General features: G+C 39.5%; 1 protein-coding gene across 3 annotated transcripts in view; it reads right to left on the reverse strand.

Annotated features, from left to right (window-relative positions):
- LOC109032959 (uncharacterized) overlaps positions 1 to 22,954 on the reverse strand; it is a 51,964-nt gene that overhangs the window by 24,953 nt on the left and 4,057 nt on the right. The window contains exon 1 of one of the 3 annotated variants that reach the window (XM_072302331.1): positions 6,766 to 6,911. The exons of 1 other annotated variant lie outside the window; for it this stretch is intronic. Coding sequence is in view for 1 of the 2 variants with exons in the window: in XM_072302328.1 (XP_072158429.1) it covers positions 6,932 to 6,963 (32 nt within the window). In the remaining variant the exon portion in view is untranslated. Of the gene's footprint in view, positions 1 to 6,765; positions 6,912 to 6,931; positions 7,469 to 22,954 lie in introns of those variants that run through there. One more of the 3 variants, XM_072302328.1, reaches the window with a different exon arrangement.

The following is a 22,954-nucleotide window of genomic DNA, read 5'->3' on the forward strand; positions in this document are numbered from 1 at the left end:
TAAGATCACTCCCGGCTCCGGAGTTCGGAGCTCGTCGGAGAAATATAACATTCGTTAACCGAGATGTGGCGGAGGAGGACCGTGGATTCGGCGGACCCCTCAACCGTTTATTGCAAAAACCACGCAACACCAACGGCAACCCCGCGGAGGTGCGCGGTTCTTGCAGCCTTGCGCCTCGCGTGTTGCACACGCTGCAGTCGCCCATTCGCGCCCATTGTTATTGGAGACTGACTCAACTAACTGTTAACTAATCTGGAATGGCCATCGATAAAGCAGACACAATGGCATTGTTACGGCCTCCTCAATGTTTGTCTTGACTCTTCAAGCGCTAAAGACGCTGCGCGGACGTGTTGCGGCCAATTTGAAACCCTCCGCCTGGCTATGAGCCTCGGGAACATGGCAGTTTCGCGTTATTGCTTTCAATATGCATAATTCGAGTACCGGCTACGTCGAGTGCTAGACTGCTCGACGCTTATTTCGAAGCGGCTGTCGGACAAGGATACTAGGCGGTCAAGAAAAGTATCAATGTACCTAAGTGCTACTTTAAAACCAGCCAACAGTACCAGCCGATAGACTTGTAGCAAAGGTTTTCTCGACTGTTTCACGGCCCAACTCCAACGGGATCCCCTGGAAGATCGCCACGCGGCAGGAAAGAACCTGGATCATGGTTTAAAAAATTAAAAGCAGCCAATTTGTCCAGAAATTATTACCTATCAATCAGGGCCGGATTAAGGGGGTGGCCACCTGGGCCGCGGCCCATGGCGGCAAATTTCACCGGTAAAAAAAACCTCTTGGTTCAAGAGTGCAGTTTCTTGTCGCCGGATTTAAGAGTCTGGACTCTTGTTTCGATGAAAAATCCGCTTGAATCAATGCAAAATCCGCTTGAATCAATGCAAAACCCGCTTGAAACAAGAGTTCAAGACTCTTAAATCCGGCGACAAGAAACTGCACTCTTAAGTCAATGCAATGCGGCATTGGTCCAAGAGGTTTTTTTACCAGTGTGGCAATTTTTTTTAAATGTAGCTATAAAGAAAAATCGGATTCAGAGAAAAAATTACAAACGAGAAAAGGTGACAAAATCTCTCATTTCCTGAGAGTATATCTCTAATTTTGTCGTCTTTCTGTGATACAATAGACAGCACCTTTAATTAGTCGAGTTAAGACTGAGAGGGAAACCGAACACGGAATTTGGCCTGGAACGGCGCGGCGCAGAGAGCAATGATGACGAGAACTTGAGATGAAAAGGAGAAACCCTCGGCGCGGCGCGGCGGCAGTCGACATGTAACACATATTAGCGCCTACAAGACTGCCTGAATACTTCACGCATTGCGTCAAAGACAGTGCGGTCGCTGCGGTCAGCAGCGGGCGGCGTGAAACGCATAGCGCCTACAAGACTGCATGAATACTTCGCGCATTGCGTCAAAAGACTGTAGGAATACTTCACGCATTGCGCCAAACACAGTGCGCTCAGCGCGGCGCGGCGCGGCGGCGAAAGTTAAAATTATTAAACCACATTTATGTTTGTTCTCTCATAATATTTTCGTTCCTTTCATATGAATGGAAGACCTTGTCAACACAGTCATAGGTTTACGGAACTTAACTTTTGCGCCAAGTTCCGTGAACTTTTGCTAGCAACGTAGACAGGGCTTTCTCAAAAAAATGTGTCCAACACGAGTAAACGCGTCTTATGCGCCCCTCGCTTTCCGGCACATTTTTGATAGTTTTTATTGATGTTTCAAAACGAATGAGAAGGAGGCGACATAATACAGGCGGCCCATGGGCGGCAAGTAAGTAAATCCGGCCCTGCTATCAATGACCAAGAAATCAGAAGAATAGACTGTGTAAGTCTCTACACATAACTCAATTACAAAGCATCAATTTTGGCATTTTATTGTGTTATTTTGTTTTACAAGAATGACCTCTACATCAGATCAGAGCTCGAGGACCTTGATTCTTCGACCAAAGTATGTACTCAATCAGGATGTGGCTTCATTTTGAGAAGTGATAAAATATAAATATTCCTTCTGGAGGTTACTTTTTTGTGATAAACTTTTCACGGCAACGTCAAGTTTTGGTTGGTATGAACCAGTGGCGTGCGGTCCGGATAAGCAAGGCAAGCACTGCTTGCCCAAAGATTTCAAAAGAAAGAAGAAAATTACACCTGTTACATGCATTTTTTACATTTTAGCAAATATAATTTATAAAAGGTGTTCAGTATGTAAATTGCATTGAAAACAGAAAGAGAGAGAGACAGAAATACGTAGAGAGAGCGGATGGAGGTGGCGCAGCGCGCTGCGCGGCCTGAACACGGGCCGACTCATGCGCTGGAGAATCGCTTGCGATCAGCTGAGCGGAGAGCCACTGCTCGGCGGCGGAATCAAGGCGGGCGGGTAGGGCGGTACGTTCCGAGTCCGAGCCCTTCGCTGCGCGATCGCAGCTCGCTTCTCTTGGCCATGTCTTGGCCCGTCACCGCACCGCAGCGCGCTGCTTCTGCCTCCGATGCGCTATCTTGCTCCCTCTTTCCGTCGCGGTTGTAGCTGCTCCTTCGGAGCAAATGCCCTTAAATTCTATAAAATTTCGCTCACTTGATCTAATTAGTGATGAATTAGAAAATTCTCAAACATGTTTAAAATGCAGAAAATTCTAATTTTCTAACTTATTTTTCTAATTTCTAATTTTAAACTCAAAAAATTCTAAATAATGTAGAATAAAGACTACAATATCTCAAATAAGTGGCAAAATTAGGAGTTAAGAGCATGGAGCCGTCCTCTAATGCTCAATAACATTCGAAACAAGTTGAGTAAACGAAATCATAAGTAAGAGAGAAAGTAATAAAACCACAGTTTTTCAAGACGTTCCATCAGATTTCATCCGAATAATAGAGCAAATACCGTAAAATTTTAACAATTTTCTAGGGAGGCTCCCTGAGGAGGGGAAAGAGACTACGTTGACCCCCCCCCCCCCCCCCCCCCGGATGGCGAACGCTAGAGCTTGCCCTGTCACTAAACCCACCGCACGCCACTGGTATGAACATTTTCGTGTTTTTTGGATTGAGGTTAGCTATTTTGAGGTAAGGAAGAGAATCAATCTAATTCCTATCTCATAATAACACCGAAGTTGAACGGTTTCGTTTAAGATAACAGTTGCGGCTTGATGATTTTACAAAGCTGAAAACGGAAAATATCAGAAAACTCTTCAAATAGTTTCCTCTCTAAGATATACATTAGCAGGGGAGATTCACTGCAACAACACGCCGGAATCAAGAAATGCCCCTTTCTGCAACCTCAATTTTGGGCAATAATAATTGCATGGTTATAATCTTTAAAAGCTGAGCTTTTTTAATAAATTTTGCAATCTTGGGATCGAATTACGCTTCTTCGTCTGAGAAACTTTGAAAAGTACATACGCTAACAGGAACAAATTATTTTTATTCGGTATTTTTTCAATAGGAAAGTATTTTTGAATGTAGGAAAAATAGGCACATGCTCATTCATGGAACCAAAGGGAACCAAAAGCTTGGCTCCCCTCCAAGTTTAATTGTTCAGATCTCGCCTCTGAATTCACAGTTTTCTTATCTGTCAGCTGATCTGACTCCATCGACGACCGAATAAACATGAACAAGCATGCGAGCATGTTCAAGTCTCTTCTCGGCCGCAAGATAGCTCAACACCGGTAGCTTTTCACATTCCTGCTCCAGAGGTGTGGTTTAATGTTGCGTCGCTAACTGCACGTAAAATCTGATGCTTAACCGCATACACCAACTTGTTATTCGCACGAGGATTGCCTTACGCGCGTGTCACTTTTCATCGAGAAGTGTCCCTGTTTACTTAACACCAGGAGAACGTTGGATTTTTTTTTTTTTTTTTTTTCAAGATTTACTAGCAAATATGACAAAAACCACAAATAGGGTATCAATGCATCAAGGTATATATAAAGGGGAAAAAGTAAAAAAGAGAGAAAAAGAGTTGATCATCAGGTGCATCTTGGGCACCCCTTGACCCCATTGGCGGATCTAGAAAATTGGCAACATTGTTTTTTCTCTATTTAAACCTATGGAAATGTATCGATTTCCGGAGAGGCCAGATACCCCTACAAGAATCGATTATCTAACGTAGATTTAAATGGAGGAAATCCGGTGTTGCCAAATTGCTGGATCCGCCTATACTTGAGCCCCTCTCCCTTGGATCCTCATGTCATCCATGTTCGATTCCTTCCACGAACTGTGACTGAAAGCTCCATGACTAAGCACACGTTAAAGATTGACTGAAAACTGATCAAACCCGTTTTTGCGTTTAGATATTGTCCGTTCCAGGTCGAACATGCGGACATTCTCGTCCGGGTACACACCTCGTAACTCGTAGGTGAGGTGCATTGATGGCTTGGGCACTGGCTATTGGGCACTGGGCAGGCGCAGCCCTCGGCAGAAGGGGCCGTGTGTAAATGGGTCAACGCAATTCTATTAGCGGGTCGCGGAGTAAAATGATAATAAGCGAGAACGAGAAAACTCGCGAACAAAATGCAGCAAACAACCGCTAGGCGATGCTTACAAAATTCAATAAATTATAAGCTCAAACGATATCACTGTCATAGGCGTGCATTTATCAACGTATTTAAATTAGCATAATAAATCCTTACGGAGGTACAAATGAAAACCCCCGTGAGGCGTGGTAATAATTTATTCAAAGTTAAGATATTCCTGGCTGGTAGCTTGTTTGCACACTCTCGTAAACAAATTCACTCTTTATACGTTGACGGACAAAGTAAAAAAACGAATGCGCTGACAGGATTTGATGTGGGACAAAGTTTACTTGAAATCGTATTAAAACTTGTATCATGTTCACTTGGTGTCTTATGACAGCATTGTGCGCAAAAACTGCATATTTTTACACAATGTATAAAACAACGACCAACAATCTCCAAGCATAAGTAAAATGAGAAGATTGCACTTCATAATTACAATTCCGAAACACTTTCCGCCGTAGCACCTCTCTTCGTGTGCCGAATTCATTATTTGGAAGTTCGGAAATTGGCAATCCTACAGAGAGCGGCTAAATATGAAAATTTGAGAGAAACCTCACAAAAAACAACATCAAACAAGAGAAACTTGATCTAGAGAGAGTTAGTTAATGTAAGGGAAGATCATTTTTTTGAAAGTATAATGACCCTTTCCCACCCCCACCCAAACAAAACCCAGTTTAGTCACTATTTCAATAACTCTCACTAGATGTATTTTATAGTAAATGTGTCTAGATTCCAATTAGCTAATATACGAAATTTTTAATTATTGAACGAGACTATGTTATAAACTGAGTTTCCGACATTCATAGATACGTTTTACATCTATGACCATAAGTGAAAGTATTGAATTTCATCTAAATATTTGTAGAATAGAAAAAGCGTACCCCCGTCACTTCTCCCACCCTCCTAGGAAAGTATTCCTAGGTATCTTTTAGAAATTATATATAAATTGGTCTAAATTGCATATCTAATGTCATGATGGCACGATACTTGATTTTAAGGAATTTCGTTATTGTTTTTGCATTACTCTACTATTTTATCAGAAGAAAGTTAAGGAATGACTTGACATTAAAAACAAAACCTTGCAAGCATGAATAATTATTTTTTTAGTTATTTTGGCATGTATAAATGAGGAAACTAAAATAATGCAATCTGCTTCTCTGATCGAGATGGTTGAAAAATTGTCATGTGTTTAAAGTTCTGAAGAATGATTATTCGGGAAAAGGGGATGGATTGTTGCAGGTGTTGAACACTCTCAATTGCGATTATTCGCCGTTCAAATTACATCAACCATCCATATTCCATCAAAATCATCTAGTTTTCTTGTGGTTTGTATAGTATGACATTCAAGAATTTTTGGCGTAACAGTTCAAAGCTAACAAATGTACGTTCAAATTGATTCTCTATGTGAAATCTCAGTTTACTTTAAATTTAAATAACTGCCAAAAACTATAGCTTTGAGAAAATGCATAATCTTAAAAGTAAAAGTAAAGAATTAGAGTAAACAAAAATTTCTGAAAGCAACATTTCAGGCGATAACGAGGAGGTAATTCACGAACGAGAGTGAAAAACGTATCGAGTCATCGAAGTCCAAACCTGACACCGACACGAGAGCGCTGCGCATCCATCCAAAAAAGGCAATTGAAAACACGCGAACAGAGATTCGCCATTCGTCAGTATCGAATCAAATTTAGAATCCGCGAATGACAGTTCAATATTTCTGTATGAATTCTTTTGAAAAGCGCCCTCCAAAAACAAAGGAGATTATTGAAATCCACTTTTCATCACAAGTATTATCAAACATGCATGACACCGGAAAAATTCACAACCTCAAATTTCTTTAAAATCTCGGTATCTATTGAATGTCATCATTTCTATGCAAATCTGTTTCAAGAAAACTCGAAAAACAAAAGTGACAAGTGAAATTTACCTTTCCAAAATTTTAGCGAACATGCATGACACCCGGAAAATTCACAACCTCAAATTTCTTTAAAACCTCGGTATATATTGAATGACAAGTCAACATTTCTATGCAAATATGTTTCAAGAACACTCAAAAAACGAAAGCGAGAAGTGAAAAGTACCTTTGATTACTTTCTAAAATTTTATCGAACATGCATGACACCCGGAAAATTCAAGACCTCAAATTTCTTTAAAACCCCGGTATCTATTGAATGACGAGTCAACATTTCTATGCAAATATGTTTCAAGAACACTCAAAAAACGAAAGCGACAAGTGAAATTTACCTTTGATTACTTTCCAAAATGTTATCGAAAATGCATGATACCCGGAAAATTCACAACTTCAAATTTCTTCAAAATCTCGAGATCACTCAATTGATAAGAAGTCAACATTTCTATGCAAACATTTTTCAAGAACACTCAAAAAACGAAAGCGACAAGTGAAATTTACCTTTGATTACTTTCCAAAATTTTATCGAACATGCATGACACCGGAAGAATTCACTGCCTCAAATTTGTAATGAACCTGGGGTCACTCTGTCAACACCACTCAAGGATATCGAGAAAATAAAAACAAAAACGAAATGAAAATCGAGTTTTGATGGCGCGAATTTAAAATTCAATATTGATAAAATTACTCGTGCAATATGAATTACGAGCGAAGAACAAGGACGAACGAGTAAGGATCACCGAAAATCGAAAACAATGGCTGGAAAAGTCGGAACTAGCGCGTGTTACGTGCGTAACGCCGGGAGGAGAGCGAGAATAAACGTCGGGTCTCATGGAAGCCGCGCGCCCCCTTACGAAATTTGATATTTGTCTAAATTTGGATTAAGTTTGGTCCGACGCAGCGCCACTAACAGTCAGTATGGTATTAGATTCAATCTCGGGCTGAAAGATGCGTATGTTTTACAAAATCTATATTTAACCCGCCATTGCTATTCTCATCTGCGGACTATTCTGTTCTCCTATAGAGGCAATAATACACTTGTCTACCGCACTCTCGGCCGCCGCCGTGTAAACGGCACCATAATACTGTATGACCTGCCTTTCCACCTCTATCGCGCTCTGCGCCTCACTCCTCTTCCTCCTCTCCGACTTCTTCTTTACTTTCGGTTTTTATGAGAGGTCTTTTTTTAAGGGACACACTGCGCCGCAGTTTTGACCCCAGCGCTACGTGTCCCCTGCGCCAGCCCTAGCATTGCGACTGCTTCGTCTTTGCTTTCCGTTCGTTGCTCCAGCTAGAAGCCACGACCATCTAGTTGACATCTCTGATTAAACGCTCCTGTTTCCGCATGCTTCTATTTTATTTCTATTCTATCATGTTTAATTATTATTATTATGTCCGTAACGTCCACAGCCCGAGGCCGGCTTTCCCACCTTCTCCCGGCTTTTCAACGCAAAGGAGAGTCAAACTTGAGTCTTCCTACAACCAACTCATTAAAAAAGCTAAACGTTTAAAAAATTCTTTCAAAGCTAAAAATTCATAAATCTCAACAATTCTAAAATGAAAATATTAAAATATAGAAAGTTAAACGTTAAAAAGCCTTTGGTTGTAAATGGTTAAAAGTGGCAATTCTTTAAAAACTCGTTTCAAAGCTATAAATGTACAAATCTCAACGATTCTAAAATGAAAATGTTAAAATGTGAAAAGTTAAACGTTGAAAATCTTTGGTTTAAAATGGCTATAAGATTTAGTCATTTTAGTGGTGGAAGTCATCGCTAATGACTCGGCGGACAATTCTGCAGCTTTCCTAACAATGCTATCTTTTGCAGTTTTTGATAGCTCCCTCGTAAGACTGAGTTTTCGCAGACTTTTCAGATCTCTACTTGACCAATTTCCATAATTTTGTGGCCAGCATCTGATCACTATCCTCTTACCCCAAAGTAGATTTACACAGGTATGGACAAGTTGAAAATTTCCCATGAGCCTCAGTACGTGTCACATGACTACGTGACGTAGGTTAAGGGGCCCGTTTTCTTAATTAAATTACAATCAAATTAACGTTCAAACGTTTGTGCGTTTAAACGTTAAAATTAATATCGCATTATCAAAATTGTGCAAAAAATCCCATTAAATTTTGACAAACAATAAACCGAACATAATAAATCAAAATAATCAAAACATACAAAATGGCGGAAGTTAAGGGGCCTCTGGAGAGCCAATCAGAGGCCAGTTGTTTAGTTCTGTCCATACCTGTGTAAATCTACCTTGCTCTTACCCCCTGTCTCCGGTATGTTTAATCATAACCAACATGTTTTGTTTTTAATTTGCAGAGTAGGCAGCGCTCCTAAGAGATGGGCCACGATGCAGTAAGGGGCGAAGACCGTTTCATTAGCTTTACATATGAAGGTTGATGTCAAATTAAAATTTGTTCGTGTTACTTCAGGAAATGGAATAAGATCAAAGCGAAAACGAACTTGACGAGTCGACAAGCGTCACCGGTGGGATTGATATCGACGCAACGCCTGCATGCAACTATACAAGCTCCTAAGATGCCCGTATTGCATACACATCAAACAGAAGGCGTTTTGGCTTTTCTTGCCCTAGATCTGTATTTTAAGAGTTGCGTGCTACAGGTAAATGAATCAAATTAATCGCGCGTTACTCAGATCGACCGATATCATCTCTTAGTCTTACAATGAGGAAAGAAGAAGAATAAAAATAAGTTGAGAATATCGCGAAGTTCTGATTAACCCGCAGCATAGTGTAATCGCATGACTGCTTAATTTTGAATGTTGCGATTATATGTATAATATTTCACGTGTTGAAAAGAACTACTATGAGAAAGCAAACTGTCTTTGTCGTAGTGGAAACGTGTGATGAAAATATACGCAATTCTATGAAAAACAAACAAAAACAAAATTATTCGCTTTGACGAAAGGATTTTCATTGCAACAACTTATCCTTCACTTGGTGTAATATGTTACTTCCTATTAGACGTAATTTGCACTTTTTCTCAGCACAACGAGTAACTGCCGAGGAAGAAGCTTTCTCGTGTACATGAATTCAAATTTCCGCAATGTCTATGAGAATAAATTTAAGAACTTTTTATCTGCACTGCAGCATCTTTTCTCTTAAACACATTCAGAAGACTGTTCAATTTTGAAATGTTTCTATAAATTCTGCCAATCAGTCTTTTTAATAATAGCAAATCCTGATCCATTTCCGACATCCTGTCATCAAATTGAGGCATCACGAACGTTTCCTCTTTTTGACAGTTTTAATACACAAGTTTTGCCGCAAGAATTTTAGAGCCATAAATCCTCATTTGCCAAATTGTCTGAGTTCCCCCAGCGTTCGTTTTTCCTCGTCTGAATTCGCCGACATTTGGACGTATTTATGCTAAAAGAAACTATGCTACACACGAACCTTATGCACATAGTTTCTTTCAGCATAAATACGTCCATTTACACTATGGTCCTGCGTTTATGGTGGCGATGGACGGATGCGAAACGGCAATAGCGCTCTGAATATATATTTTGCTGCTCGCGTAAAAATCGTGACGGCGCGGCCAAATTAAATCGATAAACATCGAAGGGGCATCGACAAACAACGGAGAACCTCGGGCCTTTTTCAAGCTCTTTATTGTCGTTTTTATACTCTCTAAAATGTAAAATCTTCCGGTATCTGATCAGACGAACATGCTTCTTATCGTATCATCCGCCGTGCTCCCTACCTCCAAAAACCTCGACTAATTTTGGATTTTTACAATGGTGCACGCGTTGCCAAAGTTTCACTTAACGTAGCGTCATACAAGGAACTATTGCAGGAACTTTCTCAAAAGCTCTGTTTTGAAAAATACCTTGTCTCCTGTCCCGCAAGGGCTATTCACGGAATAATTGTCCCTCAGAACCGTCACAAAAACTATTGATGCCCGGAAAATCCAAGTAAACTGTTTGATTCATTATACTGAAAGCTCTAAATTACGTCAATTTATAAAAGTTCTCTTAAAGTAAATGGAACACGTACTCTTGAAAAATTAATTCAAAGTATACTCCTAAAAAATGTGAGCAAAAATTTTACAGGATTTTTATTATTCATGTCGCATTATTTTGGAAAGGATCGAAACTAACTGACTTAAGTAATGAACAACACCATCCACATTTGCACACTTTTCGGATACTCCCGGAGAAACTATGGAAGACGTTCGTCAGAGGTTTGCAAAACCCTTGAAAATGACCCATTATGTATAAATCATTGTAGTTTATATCATCGGTAAGCAAAACAAATAAAAAAGCAAAATTATTGGGCCATTTACGATCATCATCTATATTTTGATTTCCGTTTTTATTTCGTTCTCACAAGCTGCAGCGAAAATTCATTTAACGACGCAGCCGTTTCACTATCATTTTTTTGCAAAATCTTTACCGGGTAATTTGGATAATTATGTTCAAATCTAAATCCGGACCTAGAACTAATTTTTATGAATGATTATTTTGAATCAACGATTGCGAATTCACATCAGAATGATCGAGCAAAAATTAAAACATCGGTCTATCAACAATTCTATGCATCAAAAATCGCGATATTTGCGTTATTTTTCCTGACCCATCTTAGGTCTTATGCGAACGCTATGTTGGAAGAAAACAATTACATTTTCAAGCGCTATTCCAATGAAATTGCCAACTTTGTCAAGGAAGTTCTTGAATGAGCTCTTTGGAATGAAAACCGACCTAAGAAAAACTTGATTCTATGAGGACGGTAAGTAGTGCGTAATGGTTGTAAAGAAGGGCAACTTTATTAAGGCACCGAATCCGTAGATAAGGATGTTCCTCGCGGTAAATTGATGTGTAACAAGATCTGGCCAAGCCTAAAAAATATCTTCAATCATCGTCCAAAATATACCTTTACTTGGTCATATTTCTTTACGAAGGCGAATACTTACTGAAAGACTATTATCTTTCCATCTTATACAGGAAAAATCCTTAAATTTCGTTCCGGGTTAAAGGCGCAACGTTATGTCAGGTTTTCAAAGAGCGCTAGAATGACCAAAGTTTCGAAAATTCTACGAAATGCCATCACTCTAATTTAAATTAAATGAGCGATTCACTAAAGTGGCAATATTTGACCTCTTCTATATTTTTTGGAGAGTAGTAATTTCGCAAGAATTCTCGACTTTTTCGACATAAAAAGCCGTTAATCTGCATTATCCTACGATAGAATTGTGTTCGCTGCTGTTTTTTCTTATAAAATGATACCCTCTTTTGCCGATGTATAACCTCAAAATTAGTTAAATATTTGTTGCAAACATAACGTAGTATGCATGTAGAAAATTTTGCACCACGGCTGTCCTTGCTTAACATGATGTCGTGAATAACTGCCTTATTTTTTACGGTCGAAGGTCAACTTCGTCGATTCTGAACCTGTTGAACAATAAATATTTCTGTTTGGGTTATTACCAAGAATTCACCTCATTTTCTCTAAAATTATCATTTTTGGACTCGCTGCTCTCTTTGATACTACGTCAAAGCTGTAGAACCCATGTCCTTCCATCCGCCAGGAATAAATTGATATGCGTTGAAAAGGTTGACTCTATTATACAAGCTGACGGAGCGAATCAGTTTTCACCTCTGCAGACAATTTGAATCAAATTCAAAGAGGCCCTCCCCCCTCCCGTGAGCAGACTGGACTTGAACCCACCGCACAGTAAAGCAAGTAAACGTAAGGAGTCGGACAAGATGTAGACACTTTAGACGCATGTAACTATTTTCGTGAATACGAAACGCAGAGGTTTGGAAATGGTTTCATAGGAGTTTCTTTCGTATAATTTCTCTTCAGATACAACCCTTCATGACAAAGTGAGCCTGAAATTTTGCTATCTTAGTAAAAGATTTCACGTCCGAACTTTCCAAAATGCTTGTACCACTGTGTGCCTCGCTGGCCGCGGGCACGCCTTCCACTCTCATTACCATATTTAACGGCAATCGAAGCCAGTTTTGGTGTAAACATTGATTGGAATTCCGAATGTTCCCGCCACTGTCATAAATCTAATTCATGTCTCTCAATTCCCCCCCCCCCCTCCCCATCCCTTTCATTCTCGCATGTAACTCTCTTTTGCACTTTCGCATCTAGTTTAACCTGGCTCAAATTTTTCTTCCTCCACCTCTGAGTACGGAGATATACACAGTGGCTCCGGAGTGAATGTCGAAACGAGAGTTAATTTTTGGGTTTTAGTGAACATTTTTTGTTGTATGGCTAATTTTACAAAACCCCTCCGAGGCTACAGCCGCCAAAATTTCGACAGGGCAAATCGTTTTTCCAACCGTCGATGGCGATGCTAGTTTGTCAAATTACGTGTTTTCCGGTATCTGGTATAGTTATGTTAAGCTGTCTTTTTTGTGTTTATCCCGACAAAAAAGTAAAGTCTTTTTTGGGAGGGGAGGCTAGAGGGTTGGGTTTGAAAGGCATTAATTTGATTGAGACTTTTGGCGCGATTTGAGGGCGCAAAGTCCCCCGATCTCCGTCAAAAAATTAGTTCTACCCATAAATGAACATTTTCATTTATCTAAATTTTTTCAGATATGACCTAAACTTTACATCAATTTTTGTCGCAATTTTTTGTTTGTTTACAGTCTTACTGCAAACTTTTAGTCTACAGCTGCAAAAATGTTGCAATATATTCATATTGAGCTGCGATCAAGTTACACACAACTCTTTCTTGTAAAATGCTACCTAGGCCTTGCGCATGGGACAACTGCTGCAAACAACAAGTGCACTATTGATTATAGATTAAGTCCAAGCTAAACAGAGATCTTCATTCAATAGGATCCATGAAACGTTGCTAGAATATTCAAAAATTGAACTGATTTCAAAATCCTGGTCGGCACTTTGAAGCTCCGAGGTGAAGCGGCTTTTAAGAAAATGTTACACCTCAAAAAATACCCAAATACCTCAGAAAATATGCAACGTATAATTCTGAATCACTATGATGTGCAAATACGATGTATTTTAAAGAAAGACCAGTAGCATTATAATATCTGTCTGTGCAGTCCATTTTTCGAGGGAATAGATTAGATTAGTTGAAATTTGGCAGCCACGGAGCCTGGAGTCGTTCCGATGAATGGGACGTGGATTTTGGAATGCGGCGGGTAGTCCTGTCCTAACACCTTGAGTTATTTTAAAAATCTGATAGTATTCCAGACTGAGCAGATTAGGGCTCATTGAGTCATCGCCGATTTATTTGATCAGGTTTAAGGATGGTTGAAAGCCGATGATTTGGATTTACGTCAGCTTAAGAATGTCGAGCTCTTTCATTTAAAATTTATCTCTGAAGAGGCGATGAATAATTTTTCCACCCGTTAGTCTGCAGAGGATTTGAGTAGGGAGCCTGTATATTGCGAAAATCAATTTTAGGCGATGATTTCAGACTACATTGCCCTCAAAATAAACGTAGTTAGGGCGTATTGAGCTTCATTTCTGCATTAAAATGAATAGCAAACAAACAGTGACCTGAATATGAACACCAAAATCTGCTACCACTATCAGCATCCAACATGGAATATTTTTAAGGCGTTTAGCAAACATCTAACGAGCGTTTTCTACAGTTTCTCAACGGATTTCGATACCTGGAAAAATGTTCGAACTCTACGTTTCGTGCATAAGTCAGTGCAATCCAAATTAATCCAAATCTTTTCCAAAGTAATAGGACGCGAATCATAAAATGCTGTAAGATTTTTTTCTTACATTCTTAATGTATTGTTGAGGAATATTTTTACATATACTAGGACTTCTCGGTGAACTACTTTAGCCTTTAAACAAAGCATTTAATTTGCATATTGTATGATGACTGAATTTTATTTATTTCAGTGGAAGTTTGTTTGATGCGCCTGGGCTATCTGGCACGAAAAAAAAAAAAGTGTCAGGGGTTATCCCCTAAAATTGTGGTACAACCCCAATTTGTTGGATAATATGGAAATTTCTAATTAATTGTGGTAGTACCGCAACTCAAGTTAGGGCAGTACCGCAACATGTAGGTTAGTTATCTAATTTATTGGGGTACTGCCATAATTTATTGGGGTGCTACCACAATTAATTGGGGTACTACCACAATTAATTGGAAATGTTCATATCATCCAACAACCTCGTGCTTTTTTCCCGTGGAGTTCCTCTGGGGTAAGGGCGTTTCTCGATGTTTGCATGAGCCCTAGAAAGCATGGATCTATACGTAAAACAAGGCTCACGTGGAAATTGAGGATACCGCACCAAGAAAAGCCTATAGGCGTATAGGTCGTTATTACGCCCATCTGCTTTTCGGATTCTACGTACCCTGGACTATGCTGTGGTAGCGATAGACTATAGAAAGGTAACGGCTCGAGGTCGAAAAACCTTTTTTTTGCCGAGCTAAGTCAGGTCTCTGGATCGATGGGTGCAAGAACGACCTCTAAACGGGCCTATAAACTTAAGGGCTTATAAGGTGCTAGTTACCTCTTCCTTTACTCATTTTGGATTAGTGAGTAAAGGAAGAGGGCACCTTATAGGCCCTTAAGTTTATAGGCCCGTTTAGAGGTCGTTCTTGCACCCATCGATCCAGAGACCTGACTTAGCTCGGTAAAAAAAAAAGGTTTCTTGACCTCGAGCCGTTAACTATCTATATTTTATCGCTACCACAGCATAGTCCAGAATCCGAAAAGCAGATGAGCGTAATAAACAACCTATACGCCTATAAGCTGTTCTTGGTGCGGTGTCCTCACTTGTAATCTTCCGTTACATTCTTACGGCGCAATGATACAAATATTTGAACTCTCCGGAATGCGTGAGGTATCACGCCGCATTTGAAGGCGTTTTTAAATCAGCCAAGTTCCGATACGGATTATCGTTTTGAATAGTTCATATTCTTTTGTTTTGTTCCGTATCACTTGTTTATTTTTAATCCTCGTATAAAAACCACCCATTTGCTAAATACAATTCTAGCTGGAGCGCACTTCACCTATGCATTCACCACTGCAAAAATGTCAAAGGAAATCGACAAGTCCAGCGTGTATGGAGGCTATTTCAATTGTAATCTTCTGTCACATTCTTACGGCGCAATGATACAACTATTTGAACCCTTCGGAATGCGTGAGGTATCACGCCGCATTTGAAGGCGTTTTCAAAACAGCCAAGTTCCGATACCCGGATTATCGTTTTGCAAAGTTCTTATTATTATGTTTTATTTCCTACCATTTTTTTGTTTTCAATCCTCCTATAAAAACTACTCATTTGCTGAATACACTTCTGGCTGGAGCGCATTTAAGCAAGACTACTAAAATGTCAAAGGAAATCGACAAGACTAGCGTTTATGAAGGCTATTTTAATTGTAATCTGCTGTCGCATTTCTAAGGCGCAATGGTACAACTATTTGAACTCTCCGGAATGCGTGAGGTATCACGCCGCATTTGAAGGCGTTTCCAATACAGCCAAGTTCCGATACCCGGATTATCGTTTTGCATAGTTTATATTCTTTTGTTATATTCCGTACCACTTGTGTATTTTTAATCCTTGTATAAAAACCACTCATTTGCTAAATACAATCCTAGCTGGAGCGCACTTCAGCTATGCATTCACCACTGCAAAAATGTCAAAGGAAATCGACAAGCCCAGCGTGTATGGAGGCTATTTCAATTGTAATCTTTTGTCACATTCTTACGGCGCAATGATACAACTATTTGAACTCTCCGGAATGCGTGAGGTATTACGCCGCATTTGAAGGCGTTTTCAAAACAGCCAAGTTCCGATACCCGGATTATCATTTTGCATAGTTCATATTCTTTTGTTATATTCCGTACCACTTGTGTATTTTTAATCCTCGTATAAAAATATCGCATAATCTACCTGGCATCCTTCAATAGAAGGGTTAGGTCACCCAAAAACACCAAAACAGGGTACGTGCATAGAAAAGTCTGCGCAATACATCAAAAACAAAACTTTAAATTCATTTTTCTCAAAACGCGGTTTCCAGTTATAGGCTGTTCTTGGTGCGGTGTCCTCAATTGAGGTACGCCCTTACGTCAGGTGAGCGACGAATACACTGATTCTTTTGATTTTGAAGCTCAGTCTGTAATTATTCTGATCGAAATCCTATCGGTGGGCTATGGTCTATGGGATCATTCCTTTTAATATGCGATTGTACCGCGCAGACGGAACTTGGTTCACAAAAACTCAACACTGAATCATAAAGAACCGGGTCATAAAGAAGCGTTTCGCAATCATTTTGAGACAAAAAACATCCGACAATTTCCAACCAGTTTATCAACTTTCACTGTCGCTTACACACGAAAACATGAAATAAGGCGGAAAATGAACTTTGGCGTTTATTCTGTGCACTTAGTAGAGTTTACACAGTAATGAACGTTATTACTCGTACAAACACGACAGTATAAAAACTTGAAAAATGAGTAAAACAAAGTTAAATTGAAAGACACCGAAAAGGCACGCAGGACTTTCAGAGCTGCCACAGGCAGCTGAAAACTGAGCCTCCAGCTAAAAATAAGCCTGTTACGGCTCGAAACGTCCTATTTTGATAGTGTTTCAATATTTTAGCTTTAATTACCCATTTTTCTAAATTGTTTACTCTGTCGTACTCGTATTCTTGGACCGTGTTATTTGTGCACGATCGTTACCTCCGAATAACCTTTATTATCTACTTGTGATTTTGGAGTTTGGTCATCGCTTTAAGTTTAAGAAGGATTTCCGAGTTGCAAAGTCATTCTGCAAAAGCAACGGGATCCGATTTGACCACTTGTCACTACGGGCGACTGATGACCGCTGGTCGTTGCGCCGTTGCTCTTGCCCTCACCCCCCCCCCCCTTCGGGCAGGCGCGTCTCCTGCGCTGGGGTGTTAATCACGACGTCCCTCCGCGGCTGACGTCCCGCCGGACTTGCGGCTTACGCCCCCGCAACACGGAGACCGGCCCGCCATGTTGTCAAGTTGATACAAATTGATATTAAATCCTGGTTTCACGACTCTCCTAGCGTTTGTCAAATCAGGACCGCATCAGAGAACGGAAGAAAGAAAAACAGAGGAAACGTCTGAGGAAAAAAGAGGAAAAGGGAAAGAAGTGGGAAAACAGAAAAAAAAGACGAATAATAAAGGAAGAGGAGGGAGGAGGGAAATAGGATGGGGAGGAAAAAAAGCGTGGAAGAATCGGAGGAAAAATAAAAACTAGAAATAAAGCAGGAAGAATAGGAAGGGGTTAAATAATGATGAGAATAATTGGCGTACAGAAAAGAGGAGGAAGGAGAGGGAGAAGAGAAGAAATTGTAATAAAAAGCAGGGTGAGAATAAGAAAGAAAAAGGATGAGAAGAAAAAGAAGATGAAGGAGGAAGTGAGGAAGAAGAGGGTCATTAGACGGTAATAAATGAGGCGGACGAACGATGAGAAAGGAGAAGATAAGAAAAGGATGATGTTGAGGACGAGAGAAAGGAATAAAGAGAGGAGGAAATATAGGGGGTGGAGAAGAAGCTAGCGGAAGATGAAGAGGGAGGAGGAGCAGAGGAGAAGGAGGAGAGGTGGAGGAGGAGGAGTGGAGGAGCAGAGGAGGAGAAGCAGAGGAGGAGAAGCAGAGGAGGAGCAGAGGAGGAGGAGAAAAGAAGGAGGAGAAAAGGAGGAGGAGAAAAGGAGGAAGAATGAAAATAGATAGAATAGTTTTTCTTATTTTTGCTCTCCCTCTCCGCTTTTTCTTCTACTTTGTATTACTAATTTCCTCTTCCTATTTTAAATATTCTTTTTCTTCATCTCCATCTTGGTCGTTCGATGCCTGGTGACCAAAGAACTCGAGTCTGTCAAACTAGAGTTAGCCAACCGATTGTGAGAGGCTGAATGGGCCTGTTGCATGCAAGAGATACAGCCGCGCAAATAGACTTTTTAGAGATTAAATGACACGAAAATTACGATGGTCACATTAAAAAAGTCTGAAATACACTCCTTACTGCGCAATTTGCGTTGTTAGGAACGCGCTTTTTCAAATTTCCCGCGTCTGGGGGCAGTTTTCTAATCACCGGAAACGAGCAAACGGCGGGCACGGTGATTTCCGGAAGATGCCGAGTCGTCGTTGTTGTTGTTGTTATTTTTTCCCTCAGTTTGTTTACAAACCCAACTCCATCTCTTATAGTGGTCCATATATGCTTTATGCGGTAACCAAATCGATCAACTTTTAAATATCCAACGCAATCCTTCTACATTTCATTTCACGATATCACGAGCTCCGATTTTTAGGTTATGTTGTCAGTTTTAGTTGACCGGAAATAGCCGCGAGTTGCCGTTAATTGTTTCCGTTAGAAAACTGCCCCCAGACGCGGGAAATTTGAAAAAGCGCGTTCCTGACAAAGTAAATTGCGCAGTAAGGAGTGTATTTCAGACTTTTTTAATGTGACCATCGTAATTTTCGTGTCATTTAACCTCTAATAAGTCTATTCGCGCGGCTGTATCTCGTGCATGCAACAGGCCCATTCCGAGATTTTTTGCGTATCCGACAACGACGCTCGCACCTCTCCGTATTAATGTCTTAAAACATGTTGCTCTTCGCTTCGCCTGACTTAGCTCTGGCGAACGGGGACTTACGTTGACCAGGGCATAACGATTGCACAGACGCGACGAGAAAAAGGTCGCCGATTCTATTTCGACGGTGTGACGCTTTCAACTTGCGTGTTGGGTGGATCCTGGTTTTGATCTGATCGATTCCTAGATTCGAGATCGAAATGATTGTCGAAACGCATCGAAGGCGTAACACAGCTGGACCGCGTTAAGTAGAAAGGAACCAAGCCACATCAGCTTTTGTCTTTAACTGGACGGTTTAATTTTTTACAAAATCAGCTTAAAATGGGACTGAGGCCACAAAAACATATACTAAAAAACTCGGGACGTTTTGCAGTATTACAACGCTTTTTTAACCGCGAAACAAGGAAACTTGAAAAGAAACAAGACAGAGCCTCACCGCTGTTGTTGTGAGACTTTTTTTTACATGAATAGAGTTGTACGGATCTTTGAGCAAAATTCAGTGAATTTTCTGCATGACACAAAGCAGATTCCTTCAAATTTTCAAAGCAATCCGCACAAACATTCTCTATTGAGAAAATAAATTGTCTTAACTAAATTTGGCAATCGTTGATTAGGGCTTGGTACTTTTCTGTTAAGCGCGTTTCAATTAATCGTATTCAGCTACGGACAACTTCGGGAAGGAAAGTGTCCCTGAGGTAAGTGCACCACTTCTTGCTTTCATGGTGAATAATGTGAGGTGGCATGATTAAAAACATTATTACCACTAATTTTGATTGTATTTTGTGAAAAACGAGTTTTAAGGTTTAAAATTAAATCAAGTCTAAAATTGCTCATGAAGAATTCAATTGATTCTGTAGAGCAGAGAAATGGGGTTTTAAAGTCCATTGATGTTCCGTTGATACATCCGATTGATGCCGCACAATGACGATTTTCTGATGAAGTCAAGTTCACGGAAGTTGAATTAAAAATGAATTTTCCTCTTTATTTCAGTGCAAAAGTCACAATTTTTACTTGAAAAGACTTTAATCAGCTAATCGATGTAAAATTAATCACATAAAATTTAAGGTGAGAAAACATATGCCCAGAAATGGCCCTTTTCAACCTTAAGAGTGGTTGAAATTTTATAAAGCACAAAACAAGTTTTCAAGTAGCAAGTTGTAATTTTTAATCACATTAAGACTTTGGCTAAGCATTCAAATTGAATCGCATTTGAATGACAAGGAAAGTATTTCACGGGGAAAAACAGAGGCAGGGGTTGATGGATGATACGGACACTTCCGCTTAATTGTGGTAGAACTCCAATACATTAGGTTACTGACCCAAATATCGTAATACTATCCCAACTTTAGTTGCGGTGCTGCACAATAAATCGGGAATGTCCGTATCATCCATCAATTGAGGTAACATCACTATATTTGAGGATAAACCCCAGCACTTTTTCTTCGCTGATGTTGTCCGAAGTTGTGTTTTTTGTGTTTATCCTCGAAAATAGCTAATTTTTCGATGCATTTGCAGTAGTAGAACAACAAGCGAAATTTTAGATATTTTTCTCTAAAATTGGATCATGAGAAATGACATATCGATGGTGAAATTAACTCCTAAACCACGTATGCTGGTTTGCGACGTTCCAAAACTATACTCAAAGTCAATTCCTAAAATCTCCCGTGATTTTTCTTCTCTGTGCGAGGCAATATTTTTAAGAAATTCAATTAATATTGCTGATTTGTTCTCTTTTAAAAAAATAAAATGGGAGCAGAGATTTTTAAACAACGCAAACGAGATACGAGGTTTGAGAGTTATTCGCAGTGGACATTACAAAGAAGCAATTAACTCCTCGCTCATGATTGAATTACCTACACCAAAATGCACCGAAAATTAATTTTTTAATACTCTCGAAAGAGCAACGCGAGGCGACCCACCTTGAGACAACGCTTCAAATTTTGACATCCTTATCATGCGACAAAAACTTAAAAACTTAGCCAGCCTTGAAAACTAAAATTTACCACGTGCAAACTGGTTTTAAACACTTTAAAGTTGAGGAGAAGAGAGTTTTTTAGAAAAGCTGCGAATTTTAAAAATCCCACCAGTAAAATTGATTGCTACATAAATAGAACTGGCTGGAAGAAATGTATGGCTTTTTGACAGGTTGAGTTTGGATGAGGAGGATATCCACTATAAAATAGTAAATGTGTTAATCATCGGATAGATCAATTCATTAGATTGATGGGATAATAGTCTGTTGTTATCTGAATGTCGAACAAAGGAGCTTTTTCTCAAAGTTGAGCGTGATTGACCTAAATTAATGAGCAATACTTCCTCATACAAATAAAACATTTAGCGTAATGTATACATATTTTTTCGACGTCCCCGAGCTTTAATTTGACCCCTCACCGTTTTTACCATAACACGAAAGAATACCGCTTGGGCATTGAAATATTGTCAAATCTTCTTTACTTTAATAAAGATTTTTGGGAAAAGTTATGAATATTTTATCTTGAAATTTTCAGACCCTCGACTAAATTGTGAATATTTTTTGTTGAACCATAAAAACATACGACTGTTAATAGGCAATGGTAGTTTACAGTGAAATAAATTCGACAACGTCTGGACGCTCATACGCCTTTTTCACTCGAGAGGGCAGCACTTGTCTTAATTACTTCCAACATGATTGCTGCCGATCAGTCAATCTTAGACTGCAGGGGGCTCAGCCAAGTTAAACTCTGAGAAAATGACTCAATGGATCCTAAAGTTTTAGAACTAGAGAACGTGAAATCGCCTGAACAACAAGAAGAATGAAGTCTGAATTTCAATGCAACAAACTAATTCAGTCCTTGTGAGAAAATAATCATGGTAAAGTTACCTAAAAACCTAGAGTTAGGTTTATGAAAAGTACCTTTAAATATATTTCCAATCTTTGAAAAAATGTCAGATTTTGATGCCAGTAGTTTTTCCTCACACTGATTCATTTTTCCCCGTCATTTTTTCCGTGGTATTATTATATTAACGATACTCTTATTATGAGGTGAAGAATAATTAGGTGCTCAATTGTATATTAGACAGAAACCGTCATATGAATTTGGAATATAATGTTAAACTGAAATTTTGACGTATACTTTCTTTGGAATTATAAACATCAAACGATCAATTTATTTTCAGCACGATGAAGAAATTAAAAAGTTTAATAAAGAGCTCATAAAACTACTTGGTTTCTCTAATTAGTATTACATTCGTTTAGTTCGAGGTCCTTTAAGTCCGTTTTCTTCTTAGGCCAAGGGTATTTGTTTCAAACTATCTTTATAATAAACTGGCACCTTTTTAGAAAAAAATTACTTCCTTATTTGTTTATTGCCATAAGTTTTAAATGAAAATTAGAAAATTTAACACTCCAAGTGCACAAATATGCACCCTCCCCCTTCCTCTCTAAAGACCAATTTAAGAAGGGAAGTACAGCCAAGCTTGGCGAAAACGTGGGTCAAGCATTGAAACTCAATATAATTCCATTAACTCTACGAGTATTATCACCATTCTTGCAATTTTCGATTTTGTCATCGTTGACCCAAGGAACTATTCTCATGTTTTCAGCTTCTGGAAGATGATTATCTCTAGGTAACCCGCTTACACATTATGTTCACATTATGTCTTCACATTTTCACATTATGTTCCAGGGTGCTACAGCCACGAAGCGGCTCATGAAGGGTCGGGCTGCGTAGCGACCAGGAAAGAAGGACCCCCTGGTACTTGAAGGTTCCGCGAAGACCATGCTGAGAACCATTGATTCGCGGTGCGTATGCGTGCAAAGAGCACCGTGATCAATGTCTACCGGTTCTGGTATCGCGTGTGCGATATTGAATTTATCTTTATAATATACAGATTGTAAACATAGACATTATTGCCTCTGGATAGGGAACAGAGTATGTACCACACCAACGCATATTCCAGACGGTAGCCGCTGGGAGTGGCTCAGTAATAAGACATGCAAGATTCGAGCAAATCG

This window comes from Bemisia tabaci, chromosome 7 (genome assembly GCF_918797505.1).
Source record: "Bemisia tabaci chromosome 7, PGI_BMITA_v3".
NCBI lineage: Eukaryota > Metazoa > Arthropoda > Insecta > Hemiptera > Aleyrodidae > Bemisia > Bemisia tabaci.